Source organism: Leucoraja erinacea, chromosome 2 (assembly GCF_028641065.1).
Source record: "Leucoraja erinacea ecotype New England chromosome 2, Leri_hhj_1, whole genome shotgun sequence".
Classification (NCBI taxonomy): Eukaryota; Metazoa; Chordata; class Chondrichthyes; order Rajiformes; family Rajidae; genus Leucoraja; species Leucoraja erinaceus.
In genome coordinates this window covers 75,750,768-75,777,340 of record NC_073378.1, presented here as the reverse complement: position 1 = coordinate 75,777,340, position 26,573 = coordinate 75,750,768, and the positions used below count along the sequence as shown (strand labels likewise).

At 39.9% G+C, this 26,573-nt stretch overlaps 1 protein-coding gene across 4 annotated transcripts in view; it reads left to right on the top strand.

The window, feature by feature from the left end:
* Nucleotides 1–26,573, top strand: part of LOC129711306 (triple functional domain protein) — a 333,015-nt gene that overhangs the window by 253,059 nt on the left and 53,383 nt on the right. For 3 of the 4 annotated variants that reach the window (XM_055658878.1, XM_055658868.1, XM_055658894.1), the window contains 7 exons: nt 10,554–10,849; nt 13,825–13,995; nt 15,310–15,405; nt 16,740–16,894; nt 18,454–18,520; nt 20,868–20,971; nt 24,051–24,120. In XM_055658878.1, coding sequence (XP_055514853.1) covers nt 10,554–10,849; nt 13,825–13,995; nt 15,310–15,405; nt 16,740–16,894; nt 18,454–18,520; nt 20,868–20,971; nt 24,051–24,120 — 959 coding nt within the window. The remainder of the gene's footprint in view (nt 1–10,553; nt 10,850–13,824; nt 13,996–15,309; nt 15,406–16,739; nt 16,895–18,453; nt 18,521–20,867; nt 20,972–24,050; nt 24,121–26,573) is intronic. The other variant, XM_055658886.1, reaches the window with a different exon arrangement.

Genomic DNA, 26,573 nt, shown 5'->3' with positions numbered 1-26,573 from the left:
TGTTAAAACCTGGCAAGTTACTTATTCATGTAAATGTTATAAAGAACCAGCTCTTTTTCTGTTGACACACACGTTACACTATTTAGCAACTGCATTTTTAATTACTGTTTCTATTGTTAATGCCTAATTTCATAATAATAGTGCTGAAGAAATTCAATGCGGAAAGTGTTAACAAATATGCAAAATTATTAATTTTATAATATTTAATGTCGTGCCTATCCATGAACTTGATATTGTGAAGTTTGATCTATAAACGTTGTTCCATCTTGCTTCAGCTGGCTATTAAAAGTAAGTCTAATTTGTGCGAGAAATGAAAAGGGAGAGATCTATTGTAGTCATAGTTAGTCCACTTCCTATTAACATATTTTACTATTGTACTTGAGCGATGACTAGGAAATAGGGCAGGTTTATATATTACACCAACTTATTAGAAATTCCCAGATCATACTAACTATGAAGCTTTTAGATTTGAATCTTAGATTGAGTTAGTATAATTCTGTATTATCAGCAGAACTTTTCGACTCCTTATTTAAAAATTCACTCAATTTTGTAGTTTGATCATTAAGATAGTTTTAAGGAACGCTGATTTCCTCCCTCACACACTGGCCTTCATACTACCCTCCCCACCCGTATCACCTAGTTCCTCTCCCGTCCTTCATCCACTCATCTCCTACCCCTACCTACTCCAGGAACCCATTTTCTTTCTTCCCCTCCTCCGCTCCCGCATTCCGTTTGTCGCTTCCACACAATATCCCTATGATTCTACGTTTCACTTTCCATCTTTCTTCCTTATCAGATTCCATCTCTGTATCCCTCTTTTGTTTGCTCCATTCATCTCCAGTCATGGTTACCATCCCCATTCATCTCTCCCCACCTCACTCATCTGTCAATCAATCCTCCTTCACCTGATTTTGTCTATCACTTGCCAGTCTGACGAAGAATCTCGACCCAAAACATCACCCATTCCTTCTGTCCAAAGAAGCTGCCAGTCCTGTTGAGTTACTCCAGCAATTTGTGTCTTATCTTTGGTGTAAAACAGTATCTGCAGTTCCTTCCCACACACTTGCCAGTTCCTGTCCTACCCCTTTCCCTGAACTCACGCTATCTCCCTTGTTCATCATTCTGGAGGAGTATTATGACCAGAAATGTTATCTGTTCATTTCCCTCCATAGATGCTGCCTGACCTGCTGAATTCCTCCAGCAATTTGTTTTGTGTTCAAGATTTGAACATGTTCAATTGAAGTATTTTATTCATAAATTTGGGGAATTGATATGAGAAGATTCAGCGAGTTCACAGATTGTCTAAAAGAGGTTTAGAGGAAGATTGGATAATTGAGGGTGGCAAGCGCATCTGATTAATAATCAAAAGTATATACAATGTTGTTAAGGTGGAAAGGGTGCAGAAAAGGTTTATGGGGATACTGCCAGGACTGGAGAAGAGTTGAGAAGGCTAGGGATTTATTCCTTGGAGAGTAGGAGGATAAGGAATCTTATAGAGGTGTACAAAAACATGAGAGGAATAGATCAGGTAAATCCACAGAGTCTTTTTCTCTACCCAGAGTAGGAGAATCAAGAACGAGAGAACATAGATGTAAAATTAGGAGGGAAAGATTCATTAGAAACCTGAGATAATAGAGAAGATCTACGATAGAATAGGCACTAAAAGAATGTAACATGTGAGATAGAAGAGCAGACCATCCGGACCTTTGAACCTGCTCTGTCATTTGTGAAGATTATGGCTGTTCGTCTGTTTCATTGCCATTTTCCAGCAACGTCACCATATCCTTTAGCTCCCTTAATATCTACAAAAATAGCTATCTTCATTTTGAATGAGTTCAACAACTGAGCCTCTGTTCGCAAGATTCACTAGCTCCTATGTGAAGAAATGACCTCATCTCAGTCCTAAAAAGCCGACTCCTTCTGAGTCTGTTATAATGCGTTTTGTACTCCAAGGGAAACATCCTTGAATCTATCCTGTCAAACCCTGTAATGATTTTGTATCTCCTCTCGTTCGAGATGCAGGTCTGGTCTTACTCATTTTGTCCTACAGCGAACCCACCACACCAGGATCCACCCTAGTGAAGCTTTCATGCCTCTGAGGCATGTAAACCCTTTCTTACGAAAAGAGATTAAACCATTCACAATGCCCCATATCTACTCACCAAGGCAAAGCACAATCACAGTAAGACTTTCTTGCTGCTGTATTTAAATCCTTTTCTAATAAGGGCTTACATCACATGGCTTTCCAATTGCTTGTTTTACCTGCATGTTGGCTTTTAATGACATGCATACAAACACAACTCAGTATGCTTGAATGTTTAGAAGGATCTGCAGTTGCTGGTTTAAACCGAAGATAGACACAAAGAGCTGGAGTAACTCAGCAGGTCAGGCAGCATCTCTGGAGAAAAAGAATGGTGACATTTCGGGTCGAGGACCTTCTTCAGACTGAGAGTCAGGAGGGAGAAAGGGAAAAGAGAGATAAATGTTTGAACATCAATACTACCCAATCTCGCATCATTTAAGATATGTTTTTTGTTTTATGCACCAAAGGAGAGAGGAGCACATTTGCCATATATTCCATGTGCCATGTTGTTGCGGATTCTCTCAGCCTTTCGACATCCCCTTGAAATGTGTAAGAAGGAACTGCGGGTGCTGGTTTAAACCAATGATAGACACAAAAAACTGGAGTAACTCATGGCAGCATCTCTGGAGAGAATGGGTGACGTTTTGGGTTGAGACCCTTTTTTAGACTTAAGAAGGGTCTCGACCCGAAACGTCACCCATTCCATCTCACCAAAGATGCTACCTGACCCGCTGAGTTATTCCAGCTTTTTGTGTACATCCCGTTGAAGCCTCTTTACATCCTCCTCATTGCTAGAAAAGAAATCAGGAAGCCAAGAAGAACAGGAGATGACTCTGGCAGATGATATCAAGGATAATCCCAAGAGATTTTATGTACATAAACAGGAAAAAAAAGGGTAACCAGAGAGAGAATGGGACCCCTCAGTAATCAAAACAGTCGACTCGCGTGGAGCAACAGGAAATGGGCAATGACCTCAGCGTATTTTTCCTCTGTTTTGGAAAAAGACACAAGGACTGGAGAACTTGTGGCAGTTAACGGAAGCATCTTGAGTCAGCATTAGAGTCGTGAAGGTGCTGACAAGTAAAATGGTAGACAAATCTCCTGACAAATCTCAGATAAATCCGAGGACATTATGGGAAGCGATAGAGGAAATTGTAGGTGCCCCAGCTGAGATTTACGTGTTGTCAACAAATACTGGTGAGGTGCCATAAGACTGGAGGGTGGTGAATGTTGTGCCTTTATTCAAGAAGTTTGCAGGGAAAAGCCTGGGAACTACAGGCCAGTGAGTCTAACAACTGCAGTCAGAAAGTTATTCTGAGGGATAAGCTACACATGCATTTAGATGGACAAGGGCTGATTAGGTATGGTCAACACAATATTGTACATGGGAGGTCATGTCTCGTGATTCTGATTGAGTCTTTTGAAGATGTGACCAAAAAGGTTGGTGAGGGCAGAGCTGTAGACATTGTATATATGGATTTCAGTAAGACATTTGACAAGGTTCCACATGGTGGGCTGCTCTGGAGGGTTAAATCTCATCAGATTCAAGAAGAGATAGCTGAATGGAAAGAAAATTGGCTTCATCGAAGGAAGCAGAGGGCGATGGTGGAAGGCTTTTTTTTTCGGACTAGCGTCTTGTGACTTCTCTGGGAAAAATAAAGTATCTTTATTGGTAACGGTGATCATAGAACCATCAAATTGTCATTTACAAAATAATCTGCTTTACTAATATCGTTCAGAAAATAAAATCTGCCTTCCTTATCTACTTTATGCCATCTAATGCTCCAGGCCAAAAGCCAGAGTCCTCCATCACAATTCCTTAGTAAGTGCTACCCTAATCTTCAAGTTGGACCCACAGCCTCTGGTGGTGAAACAGTGGTTTTGTGTCCAAATGGACCAACATAGAACTAATCCACATGACTCCCTGATCCTATGAATACTCAAGACATCAGGTCAAGCACTGCAAGAAACCTCCAAATAGCCATCCATCATCGACTATCTACCATCAAATGACGAATGCCCTCTGCCCTATGAACAGCACTGAGAGTGGCAAGGCTGCAACATGTAATAACGTTTTTCAATCAGAACTGGCCAGGTCTTGAAATATTATCAACTTGTAACATTAGCTATTTTTTCTCTGCGTAGATGCTGTCTAACCTACTGAGTTGTTCCAACAATTTAATTTAGGTTTACAGCAAATGCAGCAATTTGTATCTCACAGTTATGACATAGTTTTTTTTTGCTCCTCCGTCATCTCTTCCTGACAGACCAGCTGTGAGTAACAAACCTTCAACACCCTTTCTCAACTGGCAATACCACTCATGTCAGGTCTGAAGAAGGGTTTCGGCCTGAAACTTCGCTCCATAGATACTGCCACATCCGCTGAGTTTCTCCAACACTTTTGTCTACCTTCAATTTTCCAGCATCTGCAGTTCCTTCTTGAACATTCGGACTCCCTTGGTCTCCACCCTAATGCAGCTGTTCTCTGAGGTCTCTCCATCCCTCCTTCTCTGCAACTTGAAATATTTGTTTTCTAACTGTCCTGTATCTGAACTGGGATTCATGGAATTGAAATGTTCATTCTGTCTCACAAATGCTCCCTGACCTCTTCAATTTTCCAGCATTTTGTGTTTTTATTTCAGGGTTTATTAATCTCTTTGCAGTAGATTCACATTTCATTTGTGACTGTTTGAATTTTCTTTCTTTCCTTTCTTTCTATTTCCTGCTTTTGATATTTCCTCTTAATATCTTTATTTGTTATCCAAGACCTTAATAATTTCTAAAATTCTTATTAGTTCAGTTCCATAATGCCAATATCTTTTGAAATGTGAAAATCTCACAGAATCAATCACTAATATTGCACAATGAACAATATTTTACTTGTGCGAGAAGTAGTAATGCATTTGCTCATTCATCATTTTGATGAAAGTCTGTTCTATAGGAGTGAAGGTTACTAAGTGAATTTCAAGGGCTTGTCTTAAACCTGGATTTCCTTTCGATAAGCTTTATGAGGAAAAAAAATGTTGGTATGAAAAGAGAACATGCTATTTATTCATCCAAGTCATTCCTATAACATATTAAATATTATGTGATGAATAGTGTCAATTAAAATTGACACTGGAAGAGAACGGCAAAGCTGGGCCAGACATGACAAATCACAACCCCGTCATTTGCCACTAAACATTTGCAATAACACTGTAGTTACTGAGAACACAGAAGCAAATGAATACTTTCAAACTAAAATTTTAAGAAAAAACAACAAATAGTTTTGAACAAGGAGTGAAAAAAGGCAACAAAGAAAGCTTTAGAATGAATGTTGCAACCAGTTCAGGATATAATCCTGTTTTATGCAATCATATTTACATCAAACTATGAAGTACATTTTAATCTTGCAACACCTAGGACACATGATATAAGTGTGATTGTTTTATATGTACTTGTTGCAGAACTAAACATTTTATTGATATTTCTTTATGATTTCCTGTATCCTATAAATAATCCCAGTCACATGCCTCCACCACATCTATTGAAAAAAGAATACCATTTTGTCCAGGAAACGACTGATTCAGTAGCATTGCGAGCAGAACCACTGCTTCACAGCACCAAATACCCACGTTCAACCCCGACCTTGGGTGTTGCCAGTGTGTAAGTTCACACTCAATGCATGAGATTCTTCTTGGTGCTCTGGTTTCCTCTGCATCACAAAGACATACTGGTTGGTAGATTGTTTGGACTATGCAAATTGGTGGGTAAGTGAATGGTAGATCATGGTGGGAGATGTTGAGAATGTGGGGGGAGCAAATAGGATTCATGTAAATAGATAGTTGATAGTCAGGACTGATGGTACTGTACACCTTGAATAGCAATTGATGTATTAATGGAGGTTGGCATAGATTATTATTTGGGTTGTGGTGGAAGGATATTATTCTAGCTGGAGGTCTGGTCAGTGGAGTCATGAAGGGATCTATGTTGGGACATCTATTGTTTGTGATATATGTCGTCATAAATGCAGATAGGTTGGTTAGTAAGTCTGCACACAACACCAAAATTGGTGGAGTGGCAGACATTGAGGAAGGTTACCAAAATGCTAATAAACCACAGACTCGTCTCAAGTTTCTCACGTTTGCGGACGACTCAACCCTGATTGGACTGATCCAGGATGGGGAGGAATCTGCTTTCAGACAGGAAGTGACACAGTTGCCATCCTGGTGCCATCACAACAATCTGGAGCTCGATGTTCTTAAGACAGTGGAATTGATTGTAGACTTTAGGAGACCTCCCCCTCCTCTCCCCCCACTCACCATCAACAACACCACAGTCACATCTATGGAATAATTTAAGTTCCTTGGAACCATCATTTCCAGGGACATTCAATGGGAGGCCACCATCGACACCACAGTCAAAAAGGCCCAACAGAGGATGTATCTCCTGTAGCAGCTGAGAAGACACAATCTGCCACAGGCAATGATGGTCCAGTTTTATACGGCCATCAGAGTCTGACCTCACCTTCTCCATCATGGTCTGGTTTGGCTCAGCCACCAAGCATGACATCCAGAGGCTGCAGCAAATCGTTCGATCAGCTGAGAAGGTTGTTGAATGCAACCTTCCCTCCATCGACGAACTGTACACTGCAAGGGCCAGGAAGCGAGTGGGTAAGATTATCTCTGACCCCTCTCATCCTGGCCACAAACTCTTTGAATCACTTCCCTTTGGAAGGCGACTCCGGACTGCCAGAGCAGCCACAGCCAGACTTATAAACAGCTTTTTTTCCACGAGCAGTAACTCTACTCAACAACCAAAAGTCTGTAGCCGTCTTTTGCTCTGGTATTTTATTTCATTCTTCACATGTTTAAATTATGTTTTATGTTTAATTGTCTACCGTATATCATGTTGTTACTTGCGAGCAATGTACCAAGGCAAATTCCTTGTATGTATACATACTTGGCTAATAACATATATTTATTCAATATAGCGCCTTCTCCAAAGCCTCCTTGTCCTTCCTGTAATTGGGCAACCAGAACTGCACACAATACTGGATTAGAGGTTATTAGTCATAGGGAGCGGTTGGACAAACTTAGATTAGTTTTGCTTGAGGCTAAGGGGAGACCTGATAGATGTATATACAATTATGAGAGGCATAGATAGTGTAGACAGCTAGAACCTTTTTCACATGGTGGAAATGTCAAAGACTAGACGCCATAACTTTAAGGTAAAGTAGCAAAATTTAAAGACAATGTGTCAGACATGTTTTCTTACAGAGAGAATGATGGATGACTGGAATGTGCTGCCAGAGATGCTGATGAAGGCAGGTCCAATAGTGGCATTTAAGAGGGTTTTGGATGGACACATGGATGTGGTGGAAATGGAGGGATATGGATCATGTGCAGATAGAGATTTGTTTAAGTTGGCATTATGTTCCGGAAGTGGCGGCGCTGCCCTGGCAGCAGCGGCTCACCTGCATCCGTTTGTTTTTGCTTTTTTTGTGTTGTTTTTTTCATTTTGGTTAGTCTAGTTTTTGGTTTTTAGTTTGTGTTTTGGGGTGGGGGGGTTGAAACAGGGTTTGCTGTCTCTCCCTGCGGGGGGAATGCGACTTTTTTTGTCGTATTCCCCTTCTCTCCCTCCGTCTGTGCTGAGGCCTAATGGCGGAGCTGGCGACCTCGAGGCTCAGGAGTCAGAGCCCGCCAAGACTCGCCCTGAGCTCGCTGATGTGAGGACGGTCCGGCTCGGGGCTGGAACAGGGCTTCCGTGAGGGGCTGTGACGATCCCGTGAGGGCGGCCAGCACGAGGGAGGAACGGCGCTCCCGTCGCAGTGGCCGAGCTCGGGGAGGTACGGCGCTCCCAGCCCGAGGGAGGAGTCGGGACGGCCCAGCCCGAGGGAGGAGCGGCGCCCATGTCGGGACGGCCCAGCCCAAGGGAGGAGTGGCGCCCATGTCGGGACGGCCTGGCGCCTGGCGCGAGGCTGAACAGTATTTACGTGAGGGCGATCCGGCTCAGGGCTGGAACGATGCTCCGGTGGCTGGGACGGCGTTCTGGCGGCGGTGACTTGAGTCCAGGGTTCGGCCGCGAGCCAGCGGCTGCGGCAGCAGGACTGGTGGACGGCAGCTTCGACCACCCCGGGCCGCGGTGATTGAGCCGCGGGACTGTTTTAACATCGCCCGGTGGGGTATCGCCGCAGCGTAGAGGGAGAAGAGGAGGGAAGAGACTGCAGACCCCAAGACTTTTGCCTCCATCACAGTGAGGAGGTTCTAGGTGGACTCACTGTGGTGGATGTCAATATGTGTTTATTGTTTTTTTTATTTTATTTATTGTATGTATGTATGACTGCAGGCACGAAATTTTGTTCAGACTTCGGTCTGAATGACAATAAAGGAAACCCTGTAACCCTGTATGTTCAGCATGTATGTTGTGGGCCAAAGAGCTTGTGCTGTACTGTTCTTTGTTCTATGTAAGTTTCATTCCTTTAAAAATTGCATGGTGTTAAAGCCATGAAGTTTAGAATAATAACATTGTATTTTTTCACACTCCATCTTCTTTGGTCCAGGTATGTGTACCAATCATTATTTTGTATCCTACGTTGAACAAAATTATAATTTTATAAAATAGTCTGAGATGATGTGTTAATCGGTCTTCAAAAAGTTAAAATGTGGAACAAATCTGGACTTTGTATGAACCATGACTTCATCAAATTGCGGCTTAAGGGCTGAATAACCAGATGTGGAAGGGAGGCAACACTCATGGCTTTGGAACTTAATTTTACCACCCTCCTTTAACTTAAGTAGACCCAGCTGTATGTTGTCACTGAATCTCTGACCTGATGCATAATTAAAAATCAGGCACAAATAAAATTGATGCCTGCTGCTGTCACTATAAATCATTTCTGAAATAATGTACTAAACAAGCTCATGGTCCATGTTAACAGACAAATTAACTTGCAAAGGAGTGCCATACTTATAACTAATTTAGTTTTGAATATTGGCAATTGGAGGAAAACATTTCAAGCAAGCAATTTCAAAAAAGCTTAAATAAAATATCACTTTTAAATGTTTGCATTTGGATTGTAAGCAAATATTTGGTCATGGTGATCTTCAGAATTAGTTTCAAAGAAGAAAAAAAAGTGAAAATAAATACAGTGATGTCAGAGTTACCAATTCAATGAAATGTTTTCTTTCTGCAGCTAAATAGTTGTCAACTTTCCTTGTAAATATAGGCATCTAGTGATTATTCTCTTTTCTGAAAAATGAATTGTATGCATTCATTTTCTGAATGTAATGAAAGATGAAGACTATCCAGTTATTTAGATTTACAATGGGATAACGACAGACCTCCCCCAGTAGAGATATACGTAAAATCACTTGAAAAATCAAATAACAATAAAATTTACAAATCTATAGTTAAATCTCTCAGCGAGGGGGGGAAGGAATGGTTGTCATTTTAACTTTTCTCATATTCAGATATTGATTAGTTTTCTCTGAGATTTACCTTCCAGCTGTAATCTTTATAACAAGTAATGGAACAAAACTTCCACTCCAGCTGTATTAATTCACTTTATTCTATCATGTACCTCACTAAATAGTTTTGGCTCTTATTATTGTTTAAATGTTTTAGTCATCCCTGTTAAGAATGAAGAGGGAGATGTATTGAATAATTGTTGTGCAAAGTTTTGATCACAATCATGTGTGCAGTGACATACTGATCAGGAAAATCATTCGATCATATCAATCTAGCAGTAATGTGTTTTCAAAGTAACCTACGCATTGAACAAATATTAAAGAGCTGCTTGCAATTAATGAACAAAAAATGCATTTTAAACTTCAAGGCAGGGTACATAATCTGCTATGAATATCATACTTTGCTGTTCGTTGTTAAGAGTATTTCAGTTGCAGCATGCCTGACTGAATTGACAAATACACCTGCATCAACTTGTTTGAGTACAATTGATTGATACAGCACCATCCATCATACTGCACATCACAGTTGCAGAGCTGAGTAGGGCAGTCCTATGTTCCCATAAAGCTGCCATTGACTCATCTTAGCACTGGAGTAAACCCTCCAATATTAGTGGACCAATGACTGCCACCTGTTTCTATGTGATTTTGAATATCAAGTGTACCATCTCTTATGAATCTGTTGATTGTAAATGCCACAACAGTGAGAACCTCTTAATATTGTGTGTCAATAACAACTTGCAGTACCTGAAGGATACTCTCATGAACATGCATAGAATTATTTTGTTCAATAAATAATGACACGTAAAATGTTTTACTGCAGATCTTGTTTTAACCCATTTATCCCCACAATACATTGCTTGTGTAAGATGTAAAAGGACCATTGAATCAGTTTCTTTCCTTGTAAAACCCGATTACTTTATTCTATCATTCAATTTGGTCTATTCCGTTGTAGAGAAATGCCACATGTAAACTTGCAACTCCTGTATCCAGTAGATTTTTACCATTTGTGCTTTGTTCCACAGATTCACTTTCAGTGTCCAGCAACGATGCAAGTCCTCCTGCCTCAGTGACCTCACTTCAGCCTCACTCTGTAAGTACAACTCAAAGTTCACCAGGCCCAAAGCGCCCAGGTAATACTCTGAGGAAGTGGCTCACCAGTCCTGTAAGGCGTCTCAGCAGTGGAAAAGCAGATGGCCATGTTAAGAAACTGGCCCACAAACACAAAAAGAGCAGGGATGTCCGAAAAAGTGCTGATACTGGAACTCAGAAGGACTCTGATGAGAATGCAGCTACACCCCAGGAAGAAACAGTGGATGAGGTGAGTGACTGATCTTGAAATTGTGGTGAAACATTTTATATAGTGGTTAAGAGTAAAAACAATTTAAATAATCCAGAAGCTCATAAAGTAATTAGACTCTTATTTCAAAAGCTGATAAAACATTTTATAAGCATGTGTTTCACATTGTCCTTGGATCATAAGAAAAGTACTAGCTTCATAGTGCCTTAAGTCTTATTTCAGAAGTTCATAGCTAATCTGTGAGCAAATACAATATTCCTTCACTTCCCTTAATATTTTTGGTTACGATTAAAAAAAGCAAGCATTCCATTATGATTATTTGTTGTACATATGCAGATGTTCTAATCATCTATGTATCAGGACCTTTTTGAGCCATCACTCCTTTTTCATTTTTAGAAAGTTTTTCATTCTAATGTCCTTTGGTCAAAAATGGATTACCTCATGTTTGCAGATATTAAAATACATTTATCATTCACTCAATTAAAAGCCTAAGAGCAAAACTTGGAAGCCAGAATACGCCATTCGGTTCTCCCAAACCTACCCTGGCACGGTCATAAGTGGCAACCTACCTCAATCTAATTTTTCATGCTCTGTGCCTTTATTCCTTGATTCCTTTAATATCCACCAAACTGTTGATCTCTGTTTTGGCATCTATGACTGAGCCTTCAGAGTCTTGTAGGGTAGGGAATGCTACAGATTTCATCCATTGAAAACAAATCTAATTTCAGACGAATTATTTTTGAGTCTTTTGATATTGTATCTTTTTATCCTAGTTTCCAGTACCTTCCTGACGACCAATATCAGGTCAGAAGTGCAGTCTCTTCTTAAATTGTTTCTTAAATAGCAGTCACATTTGCGACTCCACAACCTGCAAGAACTATTCCAGAATCAACAGAATTTTAGACGATGAAAATTGGAGTATCCTAAATCTCCAACCACCTCATTCAAAATGCTAGGATGAGATGTTGAATTTTTGGGGATTTAACAGGTTTCAAGCAGATTAATCTCTTTAATAGTATTTTTTAAACTAATACTGGTTTCTTTTTTTTCTGCATTTGCACTGGAACATGGTTCTCCAGTATTTCTGGGAAGTTTTCTGTGGCTTCGTCCATGAAGAGAGACGCAAAGTATTTGTTTAATTCCTCTGTCATTATGTTTTCTCCATTATAAATTCTCCAGCCTCTGTCTAAAAGGGATCATATTTACCCTTGCTGTTCTTTCCCTTTTGACATTTCTAGAGAAGGTCCTCGTCTGTCTTTTGCTTCTTGCTAGTTTACTATTGTATCCTGTTTTACTCTTCTTGATCATCATTTGCTGGATTCTAATTTGCTCTCAATAATAAGCCTTAGTCCTTTTCCTGGCAACTTTACTTTTCATAAAAACATAGAAATTATGTGCAGGAGTAGGCCATTCGGCCCTTCGAGCCTGCACCGCCATTCAATATGATCATGGCTGATCATCCAACTCAGTATCCTGCAACTCAGACCTGCCTTCTCTCCATACCCCCTGATCCCCTTAGCCACAAGGGCCACATCTAACTGCCTCTTAAATGTAGCCAATGAACTAGCCTCAACTACCTTCTGTGGCAGAGTCATAACTCTGTTCATAATATAATGTTTTTATTCACATTGTTTATCATGCAGCTTATTTTAGACTTGACTGTCAATCCCAAAACCAGAGTCATTTATAAGTACAGGGAATGGTCATGCCTCTAAATGGATCCTAGCAGGATACTAGAAGTTGCATCCTGACAATTTGAATACCAGTCCATTATTCTTTCTCTCTGCCTCATGCCAGAGGACAGTTTCCTAGTCAAGTCAATAAGTTGTCTTCAAACACATGAGCTTCAGTGTCAGCCAACAGTCAAATGTGAGGTACTTTATGATATGCTTTCTTTATAAATAGCATCCGTAAAAAATCTCTAGTTACTACTTTAAAAAGTTTTTTTCAAACAATCAGCTCGGAAATAATCACATTGACTTTCGCTTTACAAATTCGTTGGATTCATGGTTACAGCCTTGCATAATTTCCCACTGGTTTTCCCAATGATCTGAAACGTTTTTTACTAATTATGAAATTGAGGTGTAAACTATCTGGTCCTGAAGATCGTCATTCATTATGACATGTTTTTCATTGCTGATATATGCACATTTGTTGTGTAAACCTCTTCCAACTTGGTATTAACTTGGTCAAGATAATCATGGATTTATCATTTTTCTCTACCATGAAAACTGATTCTAACTAAAAGATTTCCACACATCTACCGTTTCATTTTCATGCACAATTTTAACATCACTTTATTTCTAAGCCACCTGCTGTTCTTGACATTTGTTTTTTCAACTCGACATCTGTGTAGTTCCACATTCTCCTAACTTTCAAAAATATAGCTACCTCTTCATTATATACTTCTAATGGTCCCATCTCTACAAACTCAAGGTAGAGAATTCCAGAGATTCACCACTCTGTGAAACAAAATTATCACACAATCAATTTTAAGATATCCTGGGAAATGAACCATTACATTTCTAAGAGGAGATAAAAGATAACTAAAAGTATCTCGATTTTCAGAAGATAAAAAGATATAACAGAGAATATCAGTATTAAACGCAGCAGAATCCAGCAATGGTGTGGATGTAATATGGCTCCATTAGCAAGAACAAATAAAAGAGAGAAAGGATTCCAATTTTCACCACTAAAATTGGAACATGCCAGTGCTTACATAATTGAAGACATATTTAGGCATTTTTGGCTTTAATTATCAGAGATTCATCTTGGGCATGCACCCTACATGTTGTGCTTTGCTTTTGAAATGAGGTCCTGTTGGTCAATGGAACTGGATTTCAGAAATGGAATGCAACACACTACTGCTGTTGTATTGCACACTTACCATGACCAATTCAATGATGAATCCCTCCCTGCTTTCATTAATTATCACAATAGCTAGGATTGCCTTGATGAACCGGTGTTTATTGGTGTTGATGTTTTTCTCTCCACAGAGGGGACGAAATGAAGGACTCAGCAGCGGCACACTTTCAAAATCATCGTCTTCAGGAATGCAGAGCTGTGGGGAAGAAGAAGGTGAAGAGGGGGCAGATGCTGTGCCTCTTCCCCCTCCAATGGCAATTCAGCAACACAGTCTTCTCCAGCCTGATTCCCAGGATGACAAGGTAAGACATTGCATCTTTCAAATTTATATAACAAAAGGCTAATTGTAACATTTCTGAGGTAAACCTAATGGACGGTTCCTTCAAAAATTAAAGATAAAGATAATCTAATTTACCTTTTTGATTTTAAAGATGTTATAATTCTTTACAAATTTAAGGTTAAGTAAATGAAGTATTTGTATTGACATAAGTAAAACAATTGAAAAGTACCTTTTTAATTTATTTTTTAATCCATGCAAATACATTGGAGAATTCCACTTCTAAATAAACTTCCCATCAGAACTATAATTGTCAATAGTTAATATTCAACGTTTAGATTGTTTCAGTACAATTAAAGAGGATATTATTTTCATTGTATGTAAAATTGAACTTTAAATCAGCAGTTTAGCATTTGTGATAGATCTATTCCCTAATTATTTACCATTTGCTTAGAACTTCACTGAAGGTTTTAGTTACAGAAGAATAGTTAAATTGTGTTAACATTTTGCGTGAAATCTTTCATTATGTGAAAAGATAACTTCTATGCAGTAACTAATTGATTTGTTTTCTCTTTTTTAATGTACTCTCTCACAGCATTATGTTGATTTATGTTCGGTATCTGTATTTTCTCAGTTCCCTTATCTTTCCATTTAAATCATTATGCTTCCTGTCTTGACCTTTCTGTTGAATTGCTTTTCATGTTCCTCAGCTACTTTGGCTAAATGTTGTGTGAAGCTTGCTATCCGCAAGGTTCAACTTAACCATATCAATCTTTTTTTTAAATAAAAAAAAGAATTAATGTTGAAAGTTGTTTATTGTGCTTAACGAACCTCCTGTTTGACAAGTATCCTTGTTTTTTTTAATTACAACCATCATGTGGAAATTCAGTCTGTTGTGCACCCTAATGGTACATGAAGCACATAAAAACCATGTACTTAAACTTTACTCTGATTGGCTCAGTTTCCCTACCCAGAAATCCTTACTGTTGGTTCCCACAATATTCTACCAGCTGCATGCACTTTTGTACAACTAGACATAAGTTGACGTCAGATTGCTTTTGAGGCCAGAGATCTCCTAAATTCCTGCAGTCCTGGTCTGGAAACAAATCCATACATCCGAATGTACTTTGAGGATGCCTCAGACATGGTGAGCCTTGTCCCCTTTAAAAAAATGTAAATCTCAACAAATGTGTTGTAGAAATACCTGGATGTCCTTTAATGATGATTAATCACAGTATTTTAATAATGTTTTGTTTAGTCTTTATTTATTTGGCTTTCATAGCAGGTGTCCCAAAAGAGGGTATTCCTTCAGTGAACTTTCTCCCTATTTTTCCCTTAGGCATCCTCACGCTTATCAGTACGCCCCACCAGTTCAGAGACACCCAGTGCAGCAGAGCTTGTTAGTGCTATTGAGGAACTCGTGAAAAGTAAAATGGTAAGAGGGATACTTATTTATTGTCACAGATTAAAATTAATTCAACTACTCTCCGATATTCTTCCAGTGAATGTCTAATCCTACAGTGTAGCAATGTTCAGTTCTACAATGCATATCTTATTTCTTAATGTAAAAAAGTTGAGCACCAATTTAGAATTAACTAGACCAAATGCGACCCGTTAGGTCCCGCCCCCTCAACACACTATTTCAGCATTTCCACCAGTTAACAGGAAGTGGCAATATGCAATTTTGCCTATAAGGGATGACTAACATAGAAACATAGAAAATAGGTGCAGGAGTAGGCCATTCGGCCCTTCGAGCCTGCACCGCCATTCAATATGATCATGGCTGATCATCCAACTCAGTATCCTGTACCTGCCTTCTCTCCATACCCCCTGGTCCCTTTAGCCACAAGGGCCACATCTAACTCCCTCTTAAATATAGCCAATGAACTGGCCTCAACTACCTTCTGTGGCAGAGAATTCCAGAGATTCACCACTCTCTGTGTGAAAAATGTTTTTCTCATCTCGGTCCTAAAAGATTTCCCCCTTATCCTTAAACTGTGACCCCTTGTTCTGGACTTCCCCAACATCGGGAACAATCGAGAATTTTGTAAGTTTCTATAAGATGCCCCCTCAATCTTCTAAATTCTAGCGAGTATAAGCCGAGTCTATCCAGTCTTTCTTCATATGAAAGTCCTGACATCCCAGGAATCAGTCTGGTGAACCTTCTCTGTACTCCCTCTATGGCAAGAATGTCCTTTCTCAGATTAGGAGACCAAAACTGTACGCAATACTCCAGGTGTGGTCTCACCAAGACCCTGTACAACTGCAGTAGAACCTCTCTGCTCCTATACTCAAATCCTTTTGCTATGAATGCTAACATACCATTCGCTTTCTTCACTGCCTGCTGCACCTGCATGCCTACTTTCAATGACTGGTGTACCATGACACCCAGGTCTCGTTGCATGACTTTTCAGTCAGGGTTGCATTCAAATTCAGGGTAAGGTTTAGAAGGCTGCTAGCACAACTTTACTAACTTGATTCAGTGTCCAACGGTTCATGGTGGCTGTATTGGAATGGTAGAATTCCCTTGATACTTGCACCATTGCACAACCTTCACACGTTTAAGAAGGCCACCACAACCTTCTCAACGACAAAGTACACGTACTTTCTTCGGGTTGTTTACATTCAGTTAGAAACAGTTATATATTCAAAATATGATGTTGTAAACAAAGTAACAACAATCGAACAGACAGCTGAAATTTTTTTTTTTGTATTACAATGACTAAAGCTGGTAAATTATATTTTCATGCATTCATAAATAACTTACAGGCTCTGGAGGATCGTCCAACGTCCCTCTCTGTTGATCAAGCAGACAGCAGCAGTCCATCTTTCAACCCATCTGATAATTCTTTGCTGTGTACTTCCTCCTCCTCTCCCATTGATGAAATGGAAGAAAGGAAATCGAGTTCCTTGAAGAGGCGCCAGTAAGTAATTTCACCATTAACAGCAATGTATTATTCATTTAGTTTGGATGAGCAAATATATTTCAATGAAAATTTCTTCAAACTATTATTCATGTGGACAGAATATGACATTACTTAGTACGTTTCATTGAAGGTTACATCATAATAAATTGGATAAGTTATGATTTACAATAATAGGCAGGTTTGGAATTATTGCAGTGATCATTTGTCTTTGACTAGGATTATTCCTCAAGGGCCTGTCCCACTTAAGCGACCTTTACAGGCGACTGCCGGCAACCGTCATAGGTCGCCAAAACTTTCAACATGTTGAAAATTCAATGGCGACCAGAGAGTCGCTACGACTCTTTGGAAACCTCTCACGTCGTGAGAAGTCACCCATAACATGTTGCATGGGGTCGCCTGTATGGTCGTGAGAGGTCTCCAAAGAGTCATAGCATCTTTCTGGTCGCCGCTGAATTTTCAACATGTTGAAAATTTTGGCGACCTATGATGGGTGCCAGCAGTCGCCTGTAAGGGTTGCGTAAGTGGGACAGGCCCTTTAAATTGTTTTTCATTATTTTAATGGTACTTGAACAAATTTAAAGACATGATTGCAATCCACACATCATCATAAAATAAAACATCAACAAATTTATATAATTCTGCCTATCCCATCTATTTGTATGAGCTCAGCAATGATCAGCAATTTTACAGGGAGTTCCCTTTATCAGTTCAGAGCACTTTTACGGACAACACGTATGAATACAAAATCCTTAATTTTATCACAACTGTCATTCTGCCCTCCTCCAACAATGAACTCTTTGTGGAGTCTAGCAATGGAGCACCAACATCTAAGTTTCCTCACAATTAGGAAATCTGCCCACTGAACCTGTCACGTTAGATCTGGTGCAGATTCAAATCCTCCATTCATTTCAATGAAGACATAAATGTTTCAGGTAACTTGCAAAATTTAAAATTGATTAAATTAAAGTAAATGTACTTGTTATAAGTGTTTTCTAACATTTTAGATTTCTAAATATATTTAAATGCTTAATTACATAATTATGTTTTAATAGTTTCTTTTTATTGTGTCTTGTATTTTGCTGAATGTTATGCTGAGGAAAAAGGCTTAATAAACTCGCAAAGTAAATTTGACAGCAGTGCTCACTATTTCCGTTGCTATTCAGGACCTGTCTAAGGGACTGAATTCCAGCTCAGTGTGAGGTAAGTTACAAAGTGGATCACGAGCACATCGTTGCTCCTCAATGCTGGCTGGCTGTGACATGAGCCAATTACAGTCCATAAGACAATTACTATGCTTCACAGACACATTTACATAGTTGTATTCAAGGATGAGTTAGATTTAGCTCTTAGGGCTAACGGAATCCAGGGATATGGGGAGAAAGCAGGAACGGGTTACTGATTTTGGATGAGCAGCCATGATCATATTGAATGCCGGTGCAGGCTCGAAGGGCCAAATTGCCTACTCCACCTATTTTCTATGTTTCTATATGAGATGCTGTTCTTAAGCCAAAATTATATATATTTTAAAATATCATCTAATAACTTTCTTCTTTTAGCTATGTGTTACAGGAGTTGGTTGAAACTGAGCGTGATTACGTGAGGGACCTGGGATGCGTGGTAGAGGTGGGTTTGTATGTAATTCATTACAAATGTCCAGTATTATGCACTTACTCTGTGTGGTTAAAGAATTGCAACAGCCCTATTTTGAAAGTAGCAGATGGTCATAGAGTAATACAGCATGGAAACAGGTCCACACTGCCAACGCCCACACTGGCCAACATGTCCACACTACATTAGTCCCACTTACCAGCGTTTGGTCCATATCCCTCTAAACCTGTCCTATCCATGTACCTGACTAACTGTTTCTTAAACGTTGGGATAGTCCCTGCCTCAACTACTCCTCTGGCAGCTTGTTCCATACCGCCACCTCCCTTTGTGTAAAAAAGTTACCCCTCAGATTCCTTTTTAATTGGGTGTCAGGGGTTATGGGGAGAAGGCAGGAGAATAGGGTTAGCATTGAGAAATAGATCAGCCATGAATGTCGGAGTATTGATGGGCCAAATGGCCTAATTCTGCTCCTATCACATGACCTTATGATTTTATACACCTCTATAAGATCACTCATCCTCCTGCGCTTCAAGGAATAGCGTCCCAGCCTGCTCAACCTCTCCGTATAGCTCCGACCCTCTAGTCCTGGCAGCATCCTCGTAAATCTTCACTGTACCCTTTCCAGCATGACAACATCTTTCCTAAAACATAGTGCCCAGAACTGGACACAATACTCTAAATGCAGCCTCACTAACGTCTGATACAACTGCAACATGTCCTCCCAACTTCTATACTCAATACTCTGACTGGTGAAGGCCAAAATGCCAAAAGCCTTTTTGACCACCTTATCTTCCTGTGACTCACCTTCAAGGAACTATGCACCTGCACTCCTAGTTCTTTCTAGTCTACAACATTCCCCAGAACCCTACCATTCACTGTGTAGGTCCTGCCCATGTTAGACTGCCCAAAATGCAACACCTCACATTTCTCTGTAATAAATTCCATCAACAATTCCTCAGCCCACTTGGCTAATCGATCATGATCCTGCTGCAATTTTTCACAACTATTTTCACTATGTGCAAAATTACCCACTTTAGCATCATCAGCAAACTTGCTTGTTTGTATAATGGGTGTGATAAGTCAGGAGTCCAGTGGTCCTGGCAAAGCCGGAACTGGACATTGGTAAGCAGGTTATTACAGGGTAAGTGTCACTTGAAAGTACTGTTGCCAACACCTTTCATTACTTTACTAATGATTGAGGGTAGGTATGAAGAAAGTTCTCGACGCAAAAGATCATCCATTCCTTCTCTCCAGAGATGCTGCCTGTCCCGCTGAGTAACTCCAGCTTTTTGTGTCTATCTTTGGTTTAAACCAGCATCTGCAGTTCCTTCTTACAGAATTCCTCCTCATAGGCTCCAAATCCACACTCAGCAAAATCAATAACCCCACTCTCACCATCGACAGCACCACTGTCTCCCCATCTCCCCAGGCCCGCAACCTTGGCGTGATCTTTCATTCCACCCTCTCCCTTGAGCCTGACATCCGCCATTTCATTAAAACCTCCTTCTTTCACCTCTGCAACATCGCCAAAATCAGACCCTCTCTCACACCTCCCGCTGCTGAAAGACTCATCCATGCCTTCATCTCCTCCCGACTGGACTACTGCAACTCACTTCTCCTTGGCATCAGATCCACCTATATCAACCGACTCCAACTGGTCCAGAACGCAGCCGCCCGACTCATCACCCACACCAAATCCTGGCATCACATCACTCCAGTCCTCAAACAACTTCACTGGATTCCCATCTCCCACTGGATCACCTACAAAATCCTGGTCCTCACCTACAAAGCCCTCCACCATCTGGCCCCCCCATATCTCACTGACCTCCTCTCCCCCTACAAACCCTCACGGTCCCTCAGATCCACATCAGCCGGTCTCCTCTCCATCCACAAGTCCAACCTCCGCAGTTTTGGGGACAGAGCCTTCTCCAGGGCAGCTCCCAGGCTCTGGAACTCCCTCCCCCAACTGATCCGCAATTCTGTGTCCCTCACCATCTTCCAGTCCCGCCTCAAGACCCATCTCTTCACCTCTGCCTGTCCTTAGCCCCACGTCCCCATCCCTTTTCATCTGTGCTTGATTTGCCTCATATTGTGTTTTGAATTGAATTTAATTTGTGTACTAGTCATGTCTGCACTATTTATTTAATTCCGCTTACATGTTTTTCCTCTACTTGCTAAATTTTTGTAAGGTGTCCTTGAGACTCTTGAAAGGCGCCCATAAATAAAATGTATTATTATTATTATTATTCTTACACATAATAAATGCAGTACTAGTTTTGATGCTGCAATTGTGGCTTGTAAATGTGCATATTTATCATTCGAAAGGCATAAACATAACAGAAATAAATGTTTTTCTCTTCAGGGTTACATAGCTGTGATGAAAGAAGATGGTGTCCCCGATGACATGAAGGGGAAAGACAAGATTGTGTTTGGTAACATACATCAGATCTACGACTGGCACAGAGAGTATGTAAAATTATTATTTTGCCTTTCTTTGAGCTTAAAGTGAGTGATTTTAAACTGTTGGGAAACATTTGGAGTGGTCGTCTGCATCTTTTCCCAGTCAAGTCAAACCAGCCAGTTTTTAAGCACACTATATTATACATATTCTGACCCAATATCCACAGTCTGCACGGACACAGAATCAGATTTTGTTGTATACAAAAACTACAAACATTTAATGAATCTTCTCCAGGCAATGGAAAATCTGATTTGCAGCCAAGCCAAGGTACATTGGAAAATTTTGAAAATGTTTGTATAATTTCATTTGTGGTTTTTCATCCTTTCTAAAACGTGGATCTTCTTGCACTGTTGGAAGCAATTAAATGCAGACAAATTGGGATCCAGAAAAGGAGTAGATCTGGCTGATTTTCTCACACATGGTATTGTCATGGTATTTTGTGCCTATTCTCATCATTCCAGTTTCTTGCTATATCTCTGATCTTGCCTGTTTCAAATTATTTTCTACATTTTCCTTCATATTTCTCGATGGTAATTTAGTTCTATATAAAGATATTTCTGATAAATTATTCTCTCTTTTTTTGTGACTATTTTAAATTGCCATTTTTTTAATTCAATCGTTAGAACAGTCTTTCCTCAATCATTCTGCCATAAAATACTTCACTGGTGACAGATAATTGTGATTAAAAGAGAATAATAAGTGAGTTATGGTGAGAAAAATTAAATTCAACTTTTGGAACTAAACAGTAACGTGATCTCTAGAAACATTTTGGATCTACCTTATATTTTACCCAAACCAAAGCAGACGATAAACTAACCACTTCCTTGACCTTCAGACTAGTTAGTTTTACTTTGACGATGAGGAAGCTTTTAGAATCAATAATCAGAAACAATTAGAGGACATTGGAGATTTAAGGTAATAAAGTAAAGCACGTGCAGTTTGTAAAAGGGTAAAATATGGTGATTTTTTTCAATAAGGTGCTAAGCAAGATGCAGTGGACGTCGACTATAAGGATTTTTAGCAAGCATTTGACTGTCAAACACAAAAGCCATTGAAAAATTGAGCCCCATCGATTAAAAGGGTTACGTAGCAAAAGAGATAAGAAATTGGCTTAAGAACCGAAAACCTATAGCTTGATGTGAATGTTTTTCAGTCTCTAGGACTGTGTCAGAGGATCAGAGCTGGAACCGTTGTTTTTTGAATGATTGAATTAATAACATTTTAAACAAAGGAATGTTTAAGCATCAGCCTTGGGTTTTGTTGACTCTCTATTTTCTGACTTTTGCCTCTTTCTTTCAACTTAATCCTGCTCCTCTGCAGAACGCTTTGCTGCATGGCTGTGTGCTGGGTAAAAGTTTAACACAAAACTGAGGTGTGGTCAGCAATTGGGATGTAGTAGCATACTACATGAAGACATTAGCGCCCTCTATTTACCTCTGTCTTAAAAAGATTCAAAGAATATGTTTCCACACATCTTTTGAGGAAGAGAGTTTGAATGACTTGCAGTCCAAAAGTTTGCCACATCCATGTCTTAAATATTCAATCCCTATTTAAACAGTGAACATTAGTTCTTGATCCTCCCACAAGATAAAACATTCTCCCCACATCTATCCTTTCAGGACAGCTCAGAATTTCATATGCTTTAGTCAAGTTTCCTAAATTCCGAAGGATAAAAGACTGGCCCTTCATTTCCTGTCAAAAAGCAACCCACTCATTTCCAGTATTAGTCTAATAAACCTTCTCAGAACTGTTTCTATTGCATTAATAATCTTTATCTAATAAGGAGACCAAAACTCTGTGTACTCTCACAAAAACCCAGTGTAACAAGCATAATCTTCCCACTTATACATTCAATTCCCTTTCCAAGTGAACAGCCACATTTTGTCAGCTTACATGCTGTGAACGAAAATTACATCTGTTAAAAAGCGTAGTTTTTAATGTTTTTGTCATTATACTGATTTTGCAAATTAGGCATATTTCTTACTCAAGAAATTATAGTGTATCGTTTTTTCGGAGTTTGAAGCCATGAAATAAATCCTTCACGGCCTAATCTGCCTCCGGCCTCACCATTTACATTTTAAAGCTTAATATTCATAGAATCTTGTTTATCACACATTCTCTTTTCACACATTGAACAGAGTATTGAACAGTGCAGCACAGGAAAGAGCCCTTTGGGCCACAGTGTTTGTGCCAAACATGATACCAAGTTAAACTGATCTCATCTGCCTATACACGATCCATATTCCTCAATTCCCTGCACTTCCATGTAGGCCCCCTCTACTCTGTTTAAAAAAAACTTGCCCTGCACATCTTCATTAAGTTGTCCCCATCTCGTTTTATAGCACTGCCCTGTGGTGTTAGGCATTACCACCCTGGGCGAAGGTTCTGACTGTTTACCCTGTCTATGCCTCTAATAATTTCAAATATATCGAGTCTCCCCTAAACTACCGAAGTTACAGAAAAAACAATCCGTCTATCCAATCACTCCCGTTAGCTTAAAGCCTTTATTCCAGGCAGCATTCTGGTAAATGAAACATTCTCATTTATTTTCACCCAATATGTAACTTTTTTTCCTTGAAAGACCCAGAAGGTTGTTCTTTCACAATTTCTATGTACAAATCATTTGATTTTTCAGAAGGAAGAAACATTTAAATGTTATTATAGTTAGGTTAATTATTGTTTTTATGAATAGGCTGAGTCCGTGTACCTGTGATGCTGCTGCAAGCATGATTTTCGATGTACCTGCATCTCACTACAGTTGTACATTTGACAATAAACTTGATTTGACTTGACATGATTACAAAACTAAAGCCTCACCTGAGGAGATCTAGGGTTGCTTACAAAAGATTCAAGGGTATGGTTGAGACAAAATTAATAGCTGAATCTGGCTATTGAATTTCAGCAAGTTACTTTGGTCTTTGCGCTATATTGTAAAGCTTAGTCAGAATAACGATAATTCATTGTATAATGTGCCTGTAAAGCTGCAACACATAAGACTTGCATTGTTCCAGTCCATATCCATTGCATATGACAAAAAGCACTCTTGTTCTCTTGATTTATTTTTTATTATATATTTATCATTAGCTTCTTTCTTGGTGAGTTGGAGAAGTGCCTTGAGGACCCTGATAAACTCGCTTCGCTCTTTGTCAAACATGTGAGTTACAATTTGCAACAGTATTTCCTCCTCTTTTTTTACCTTACAAAAGTTTAATTGCAGAATTTCAGCCTTCACATCCATAGGTCCGTCTGTACATGTGGTGTCAATAATAAAGCAGATCATTTTAAAAGACAAAGCACATTTTACCAACAGGCCAGACTCTGCCCATGTTCAGTGCCCCAGTGCTTCAAACAATCCACCATCATTCCTGTGCCCAAGTCTAACACAACATCCTGCCTCAATGACTACAGACCGATTGCCCTTACATCCGTGGCCATGAGGTCATTTGAGCGCATTATTCTCGCTCACCTCAAAACCAGCACTTCCTCCAACATGGACCCATATCAATTTGCATATAGAGCCAACAGGTCAGTAGAAGACACAGTCAACCTGGCCATCCATCACACTCTACAACACCTGGAAACCGCCAACACTTACGCCCGTATCCTGTTCATAGGCTTCAGTTCTGCATTCAACATTTATAAAAAAGCCAACCAAAGACTCTTCTTTCTCCGTCAGCTCAAGAAGTTCAGAGTGAGGAAACATCTCCTAATCCGATTTTACACAGCCATCATCCAAAGCATGCTCACTTCATCAATAACAGTTTGGTACAGCAGTTTAGACACTCACTCCCGTAATAAACTACAGCGCATTGTCAACAAAGCATCCAAAATCATCAGCACTCCCCTCCCATCAATAGAATCACTCAATCTCAAACGGTCCGTGTCAAGGGTGAAGAAAATCATTTCTGATCCCTCCCACCCAGCTCACTACATCTTCTACCTGCCATCATGGAGGCGCTACAGCTCACTGCCTGCCAAAACATCACGATTTAAAAACAGTTTCTATCCATATGCAATTCGAACTCTGAACACTCTATGATAATATGACAAAGCCACCTCGTGCATGTACTGTATACTGTATGTTGTTTGTGTTTCATGTTATGTTTGACAGGAATCAGCCTATTGTGTAACATCCTGTACTGAATATTAATTCCACAAGCTTGACTGTGTGGTCATTAAATAATCTGAATCTGAATATAACCATATAACAATTACAGCACGGAAACAGGCCATCTCGACCCTTCTAGTCCGTGCCGAACACATAATCTCCCCTAGTCCCATATACCTGCGCTCAGACCATAACCCTCCATTCTCTTCCCATCCATATAACTATCCAATTTATTTTTAAATGATAAAAACGAACCTGCCTCCACCACCTTCACTGGAAGCTCATTCCACACAGCTACCACTCTCTGAGTAAAGAAGTTCCCCCTCATGTTACCCCTAAACTTCAGTCCCTTAATTCTCATGTCATGTCCCCTTGTTTGAATCTTCCCTACTCTCAGTGGGAAAAGCTTTTCCACGTCAACTCTGTCTATCCCTCTCATCATTTTAAAGACCTCTATCAAGTCCCCCCTTAACCTTCTGCGCTCCAAAGAATAAAGCCCTAACTTGTTCAACCTTTCTCTGTAACTTAGTTGCTGAAAACCAGGCAACATTCTACTAAATCTCCTCTGTACTCTCTCTATTTTGTTGACATCCTTCCTATAATTAGGCGACCAAAATTGTACACCATACTCCAGAATTGGCCTCACCAATGCCTTGTACAATTTTGACATTACATCCCAACTTCTATACTCAATGCTCTGATTTATAAAGGCCAGCACACCAAAAGCTTTCTTTACCACCCTATCTACATGAGATTCCACTTTCAGGGAACTGTGCACAGTTATTCCCAGATCCCTCTGTTCTCCTACATTCTTCAATTCCCTACCATTTACCATGTACGTCCTATTTTGATTTGTCCTGCCAAGATGTAGCACCTCGCACTTATCAGCATTAAACTCCATCTGCCATCTTTCAGCCCACTCTTCCAACTGGCATAAATCTCTCTGTAGACTTTGAAACTCTACTTCATTACCCGCAACCCCACCTATCTTAGTATGATCTGCATACTTACTAATCCAATTTACCACACCATCATCCAGATCATTGATGTACATGACAAACAACAGTGGACCCAACACAGATCCCTGTGGCACCCCACTCGTCACTGGCCTCCAACCTGACAAACAACCATCCACCATTATTCTCTGGCATCTCCCATTCAGCCACTGTTGAATCCATCTTGCTACTCCACCATTAATACCCAACCATTGAACCTTCTTAACCAATCTTTGAGTATATTACAGTGAACCCTTGTTATAACAGATCATAGGGTGAGAATGGCGTCCGTTATTGCTGATTGCCTGCTATAACTGAGTAGATATAGATATAGATAGATAGATATGCCATTTATTGTCACTATACATGTACAGTGAAACTGAAAGCTGCTCGTACTCAGTGCATACATACAATTTTACACAAAAAACAAGAAACAGAAAAACAAAACAGAAGGGAGATGGGGGGGGGGGAATAGGTGCACAAATTCTACGGCGCTACAAACAT